Source organism: Bidens hawaiensis, unplaced genomic scaffold, assembly GCF_021521415.1.
Source record: "Bidens hawaiensis isolate Kalapana, Puna unplaced genomic scaffold, B.hawaiensis_p1.1 tig00057704_1, whole genome shotgun sequence".
In the NCBI taxonomy this organism is placed as follows: Eukaryota; Viridiplantae; Streptophyta; class Magnoliopsida; order Asterales; family Asteraceae; genus Bidens; species Bidens hawaiensis.
Window position 1 is genome coordinate 65364 of NW_027506395.1, and position 7589 is coordinate 72952.

The 7589-nt window shown below is 41.6% G+C and overlaps 1 protein-coding gene and 1 pseudogene across 1 annotated transcript; both read right to left on the reverse strand.

Moving 5' to 3' along the window:
• Positions 1–280: 280 nt before the first annotated feature.
• LOC143617739 (large ribosomal subunit protein uL24z pseudogene) lies at positions 281–848 on the reverse strand (annotated as a pseudogene).
• A 1222-nt stretch (positions 849–2070) lies between these two features.
• On the reverse strand, positions 2071–4955 carry LOC143617740 (protein PLASTID MOVEMENT IMPAIRED 2-like). Its single transcript, XM_077090206.1, has 2 exons — positions 4863–4955; positions 2071–3654 (listed from the first exon to the last, which is right to left on the reverse strand). Exons 1-2 carry the CDS (start codon positions 4953–4955, stop codon positions 2143–2145), a joined length of 1605 nt encoding a protein of 534 aa, XP_076946321.1. The 3' UTR covers positions 2071–2142.
• Positions 4956–7589: the final 2634 nt, after the last annotated feature.

Genomic DNA, 7589 nt, shown 5'->3' on the forward strand with positions numbered 1-7589 from the left:
ACAAAATATTATTATCACCTAAAATCATCAAAAACGAGTCTGTAATATCCTACAGTAACTAGCTACCAAATCATACAAAGAAGCACTAAAAACATATTTGATGTTAAAATGTCTATCCCCCGAAACACCATAAATCTAATCAGTAACTAGATTAAGCCGGTATAATCCATAGAAGTCATAACAGCAAACTAAGATAATATAATCATCTTGGCATTTCATCATACACCTAGAGTGCAAATTATTAAATCACATAACATCAACCATAAAATAACCGGAATTGATTCATAACACCAGTACGGTAAACATCATTAACCTCTGTAACATCAAAACCAAAAATCACCAACAACAATCCTCAACATAACATAACAAAACATAATAAACCAAAACCATTAAAAAACCTAATCAATCTCTTGAAGAGAAGCACCAGCAGCAACATCCTCCTCAGTGAACTTGCCCTTAGACTTATCAGCAGCACGCCCCTTAGCCTTCCTCTCAAGCAACGACTTCCTGTCCTTATCAAGCTTCAGCTTAGTCACCACAACCTTCGACGGGTTAATCCCGACGTTGACCGTCTGGCCATTGACCTTCTCGCGAGTAATCCTTTCAATATGAATGACCCATTTGCGACGGTACACCTGGACCACCTTACCTTCACGGCCCTTGTAGGTCCCACGGACGACCTGGACCTCGTCGTCTTTACGAACGGGGATGGACCGGACGTTGTATTTGGTCCGGAGTTCGGTGGAGAGAGGTGCGCTCATGAGCACACGGCGGACGCTGGATGGCGCCGTGAAGTGGGCCTTGCGGCATTTGCGGCGGGAGCTGGTGACTCGTGGGTTGTACTTCATCTTGGCTGCTGATTAGATTAGGGTTTGAAGAACGGCTGTGAGTGGGGGATTGTGGAGTGTTATAGGGTAGAAGGTGATTTAGGGTTTGGTGGAAAAGGCCGTAATGGTCTTTGTTATGGGCCGGTCCATGAAGTAATTTTGGTCATTCAAGGCCCTCTAATGTTTGTTTGGGACTTTCTAATTAAAGGTGGACAAACCGGGTTTTTTCATACCAGGGAGGAACCGGTTCTGGTATGGTGAGGTTTTGACCGGTTTTTCTGGATTTTATCGGGTTTGGACGGGTCAAGTTCGGGTTTTGACCGGGTAGAGGTGGAACCGGTTCCAACAGTCTGGATCGGATTCTGGTTCAGGTATGATTTCTATTAGAAGCCGAAACTTGTTTCGTGCCCGTAGGTCGGATAGGACCGGAACTGGGTTTCTTACGCACTTCTATTTTAGATTCTTCGCCCAAACAATTTATTCCCATCCACGATATTAGTCATTGATACAACTTTATGTAGAATTTGTATTATGAGATTTAATTTTGCTAAAAAGGTTTAGGAAGAAAAATCATGTTTATTTGAATTGTTTTGTTAATCGTTGTTATTGCATTATATAGACCAAATCCATAATCCATGTAGGAATTACAATAGCCATGACACAAGACAAATATTGGCAATTACAATCTTAATTTGATTATTTGTATCTATGAGTTTATGTTGTAAATTTATTCCTTGGAATGCCCACTTCCTAAAACTCGATCATAACATAAAGACCAACTTAAAAACTATTAAATACTTTTGGCTATACGCCTATACATTAATATTTTTATTTATACTTTTTTAATAATTTTTGTTTTCTTGCAACTTAAACATATTATGTATTATACTTCTGAATCTAAAGTTGCAACTCCAACAACTAAAGAGGGGATATCCAGCTTACGTATTTGTAATCAAGTTAGGTTAATCAAACGGGGATCCCTCAATATTATATCCATCCCAAACACGTAAAATATTATATAACTAATCTCATACCTGTCTCATTACTGCCTCAAACTTTTAATCGGGTTCAGGCTTTTTCTATCATCTTAAACCCCAAGTAAATGAACTCTTGTTATGCAATGGTTGCAACACAATTCTTTCATGTGTACAAAAAGTTTTCTATAATTTGCTTCCCATCACTTACACAAACATGATCATCAAATCATGTATACAAAATTGCAATGACAACCTTTGAACTCTTCTAACCCTATTCCCTATACATCCACACACAATAACCTTTATTCAACTTACATAATCTCAACAAACCTTCATCATCAAATTATTGCAACATTTTTCTTGCTAAACAACTTCTTGAGACTTGGCACCACTTTTTCCCTCTTCACAGAACCCGACTTACTCGAGCTTGAGTACCGGGCCGCTGGAGACCGCCACTTTTGCAATTTAGCCCATTTAATCAACACCTTGTTCCCGACTTTACTCACCGATCTCCGGGGCGAAGCCACCTTGTTCCCGACTTTACTCGCCGATCTCCGAGGCGATGGCACAACCTTTTCCCATGACCCGGGCCTAACCCGATCCGCATCAGTTTCGGTGCCAACATCAATACTTAATTCACTAATCTCTCTTTGTGTCATCTCAATTTTTATCATCAACTCCTTTTCACTTGCCTTCAATGCCTCCACCCATGCCTGTGCTGCATTAATTTTCTTATCAGCTAGCACTGCAGCCTGACCCGCTTTCCCGGTTAAATACTCGTATTCAAAATCGGTTATCGTTATCATTGAACCGTTAATGGAAGCCGTATCTCTAGCTTCCATTGTTGTGTCAATCACATTTCTTAAATTCTCCATTGATTTAGATTCTGATGATTTGATTGCTTCCAATTCCTCCATTGCTGCATCTAATTTTTCCTCAACTAAATCAATTTCAAATTCGATTTTACGAATCTCCCCCTTCATGTTTTCAATCTCTTCATTAATGCTATCCTTATCTTTCTTTGCGGTTTCAGCTTCCGCTTGTAATTTTTCGAGTGTAATCGTGAGATTCGATGCAATCGTGTTGGCATTTGATTCAGCAGATGTAAGTGATTCCAATTTCGCTTTCGCCCTCATAATCTTCGAGTTCAGGCTTTGAACATTTAACCCCTCTTTCTCCTCTGCTTTCCTTAACCGAGCCATTTCGGCTCGAACATGATTCAGCTCGGCTCGAATCACATCCATGGATATCATGAACTTACCCCCTTCTCCTTTAACCGATGCAAGCTCGCGTTTCGCGCTCTCTAGTTCCTCCATAATCGTGTTAATCGGAGACAATTCTTGATTCGCCAAATTAAGATCAAAAAGTGTAATTTGAAGCTCATTCGATTTCGCTTCAGCTTCGGACAATTGGGTCTTGTACCGATCAGCCTCTTCTATCCTATCCGATTCAATCGATTCGCATTTTTTAACCGCTTCAATTCGAGCAAACTCAACAATAGTTTGCTCCTCATCCAACTCTTGCAATTCTTTCTTCATCAACTCCATGGATGCCAATAGTGTCATCCGTTTAGAATTTGACGCTTTTAACGATCTCTCGGCGTGTCGTTTCTCCTTCAAAACACGCTTCATATCATCCTTAAGCTTCCCCATTTCTTGTTTCATGTCTGCAAGCTCCTTCATCACTTGTTCATATCGAACATCTTCGTTTTTCACAGATGTTTCTGGTTCTTCTTGTTGGCGCCATTTTGGTTTCCTCTGTAATCCTCTGGACCTCGAATTCGCTTCTTCGATCTTTAACGCCAAATCACGTACGCTTTCAAGTTCGGATTTTGCATATTTGTTTTTACTCTGCAACAATTCAACAGCAAAAGGTTCAATCTTTTACTCTCACGATCCACTGATACTCAGTCTGTAATCTGCGTCGCTCAGATTCAAAAACATTAAAAAAGATAGTAATTTAACGAAATACCCAGAAATATTTAACAAACAATTTTTGTTTTCTTTGTCACTGATATTCTGCCTGCAATCTGCGTCGTTCAGATTCAAAAAGTTAAAAAGATAACAAGTTAACGAATACCCAGAAATCTTTTAACTAACAAAAAATTTTGTTTTTCTTTGTTAAGGGACAATGAAATCAGGCTGAAGAGCTTACCAGGAAAAAGTACAACACTTGATGCACAGAGGACAATCTTTCACTGCAAGACTCAGAATCAAGATAGGTGGAAAGTGGGGTGAGATCAAGATTGAAACATTTGGATAAAATGTATGGGATTTGACATTTGAGGGCATGTGTGTTTTCTTATGGGAGATTTGATGGTTGGATTGTAATTAAATAGAAAATGAAGGGTATAAATGAAGTCCAAACTCAAATCTTGATGATTGGTATGTGTTGGAAATGTTGTAGGCTCAAGTGTGTGGGCCATTGGTAGGACCTACTCATTTGGTTGTGAATATAATCTTGCTTCTACTTAAGTCAAATAATGTCTCCTTGATGCATGCCCATAAAGATGCCTTATATTACAATTCAACCACTGTCAATCAAATGGCTAACAGTCTGGAAAGTTTGTGATAAATAATGTTTTCGTAACCGGTCGGATACTGAACTGGTTGGGTTATCGGTTCACCGGTTTAACCGGTTGGACCAGCCGAACTCAAAAACTATGAAAAAAAATGTTAAATGAAAATATGTAAAAATTCCATAATAAAATGGCTGAACTGGGCAGGTTCACCGGTCCGACCGGTTGAACAGGTCCGGTTTTGCGGTCGGACCGGCCGGTTTTTTAAGAAGCGAGTGAACTATATCGAACTGGACTGGTCGGGTGACTCAATCCCGGTCCGACCGGTCGGACCGGCTGAACCAGTCCGGTTTTAAAACATTGGTGATAAAGAAAAGCATTATACAAAACAAAGAACAATGTCACTTTTGAGGATCATTGTAATATTCATATGCTAGCAAAGATTTGTTTTTTGTACATAGAAAACAAAGGATGTAAATTTGGTTTTGATGTTTGTGTTTAAGCATATGAGGAGAATCTATTGTGGTTTATTGTACAAACTTTGGTGATAGGTTCTGTCCTAATATGTCGTTTGCATATACAAGGTATCGCGGATGAATTTCTTGTGCATATTGAGACGGCGTCGGCTAGCATGTTCTGGGAATGGGGATTTGGACTTTACATGATGTGACCATGTTGTTTAATCCAAAGTGTTTTGTCACTTTTGTGTATGGGAATGTTTTGTAAGTATGTTGTTTCTAGCATTTATGAAAATGATTAGTGAAGAGGTAGGTCCCAGCAGAGCCCAGTTGGACCCGCAAGACTCACCTTGAAGAGGGACGTCTGCGCAGAAACCAACTGGATCCGCAGGACCAACCATGCTCAGAGACGTGACGTCCTTACGCGCAGTACGCAAGCTGTTCCCGCAGGAAATGCCTCCCGATGGTGAAGGACTCCGCCTGTTCCCGCAGCTTCGGATACAAGCCATCAGGGAAGGCCACCCGCGCAGCAAGGCTACACGCACAAGGCACTTAGCTCTCAATCACTCAGTGTCACCTGAAGGAATGAGCGAAGCCGGGAACAATCCCGCACAAGGGCGGGAGGGGGAATACTCCCGCCCAAATAAGCCAGTCCGTACGATACGGGAAGATCTTCTGTACTGTACCTGACAAGGAATGGGAAAAAGATCTGACTAGAGATACGACAGCTTATTGACAACAGTATGGCGAGCATCATGCTCCTGTACTGTATGTCACTATTAGCCGCTGCCTACTCACCAACTACTGCCATACCACGTGCATAGCCGGCAGTTGGTGGAAAAGGAATAGTACACAGCAGGCCTGGTCACTATCAGCCGCTGCCTACCCACCAACTACCTGCAGGGCACGTGCGTAGGCCACTGTTGGTGGAACAGGAACACTGTTGCAGCTGGCCACACCTCCTTGGAAACCTACCTTCGGCTATAAATACCACAAATGGTATGACCAACATATCTTATCTTGTATCATCATATTATACCTGATATCTGCTCTAGCAATCTCTTAATATACACTTATATTTAAAGAGCAATCTAGTCTGATTCTCACGCCGGAGGGTGGTCACAAGGAGGAACCCCCCCCCTTCTCAGTGACAAGCTCACGGTGTCTGTTTTGCAGGTTATCATGTAAGGCCCCGAACCCGGTAGCCCTACTTTAGCGTCGGATTTACTCATAAACACAGTCCTTCAAATCAGAGTTTATTAAAACTTTTCGCGGAATATAAAACATCAATCATTTGTTACAAAACATTAAATCTTTTCTTTGATACCATAACACAAAATTTTATATTTAAAGCATCTTTACTTCTTTCTTCAGATGCCAGCCGTTCAATCCATGCCGTGTGTCATCCTCATGCTAACTCTGTAATCAGCTCACCTGCGTGCATACTAAAAGTCAGCTACGCTGAGTGAGTTCTAGTTAATCAAGCAACTTATCATACAACCACTTCATACAATATATATATACGTATCCGAAGACACATAGTCCACTGTCTAACATGCCACTGTTTAACCACTTAATTACCCCTACAGCTTAGCCACTTAATTACAAAGGCACGTATAGGCTTTCCCTATCACGCACTCACGCTATGCCACTTAACAACGAAGGCACGTATAGGCTTTCCCTACCACGCACTCACGCTATGCCACTTAATAACGAAGGCACGTATAGGCTTTCCCTACCACGCACTCACGCTATGCCACTTAATAACGAAGGCACGTATAGGCTTTCCCTATCACGCACTCACGCTATGCCACTCAATAACGAAGGCACGTATAGGCTTTCCCTATCACGCACTCACGCTATGCCACTCAATAACGAAGGCACGTATAGGCTTTCCCTATCACGCACTCACGCTATGCCACTAACACCCTTACTAGACTCCTGCTACCTCTAACACACTCTACCTCAACCTGCCTTGGTCACACTCATATTAGTTCAGTATCTACGTAGTGAACAAGTCACATCACAACATTCATACACACTATCAACCACTTGGCAATCACTATCCTTGGCGATACGTGCAATATCCGAAGATCGTTCACGTACCGACAAGCATTATAATATATTCCTCATATAACATCTATAGCATACACTTACCACTTAAAGTAAGTGTATTCACACTTCACATCGAGTATGCACACAGCCCCGAAAACGTAACACATAAATGGGGCTAGAAACTCACCTGAACTCTGCTTCTTTCTTCTGATAGCTGTAAATCCCTTCTTTAACTGAGCTCGGCTGACTGTACAAGTTACACGTATCAATACTTGCCTGATCTAATCTGGCGGTCTAGTATTAGCTTACTTTAACTTATCGCTTGATAATTTATTTTCTAATCAAACTTGGCTTTAGGCGAAGTTAACCCTCGGGCGAACTTGGCTTCAGGCGAAGTTAAACCTTAGGCGAACTTGGCTTCAGGCGAAGTTAAACCTTAGGCGAACTTGGCTTCAGGCGAAGTTAAACCTTAGGCGAACTTGGCTTCAGGCGAAGTTATCCTTAGGCGAACTTGGCCGTAGGCGAAGTTATCCTTAAGCGAAGTTACACTTGAAGGCGAAGTTACGCTTGAAGGCGAAGTTCATCAGGCGAACTTAATCTTGCAGGCGAAGTTATCGCGCTGCAGATCTGTTTGCCCATAAATCCTTCGTTTCTTAGCCAAATAACTCGATTTTGGTACCCACGGAATCGTATGATTGGCACCTACAAATCCCAACCATCAAATCGGCCTAAAATCGACGTTTTAGGGGTCCGA

Excerpts from the sequence above, each read along its gene's own strand:
- LOC143617740 (XM_077090206.1), bottom strand. The coding sequence starts at position 4,955 with ATGCTAGCCGACGCCGTCTCAATATGCACAAGAAATTCATCCGCGATA. Across the intron at positions 3,655-4,862 it reads GGACAGAACCTATCACCAAA|AGTAAAAACAAATATGCAAA; the intron begins GTTTGTACAATA and ends GAATTGTTGCAG.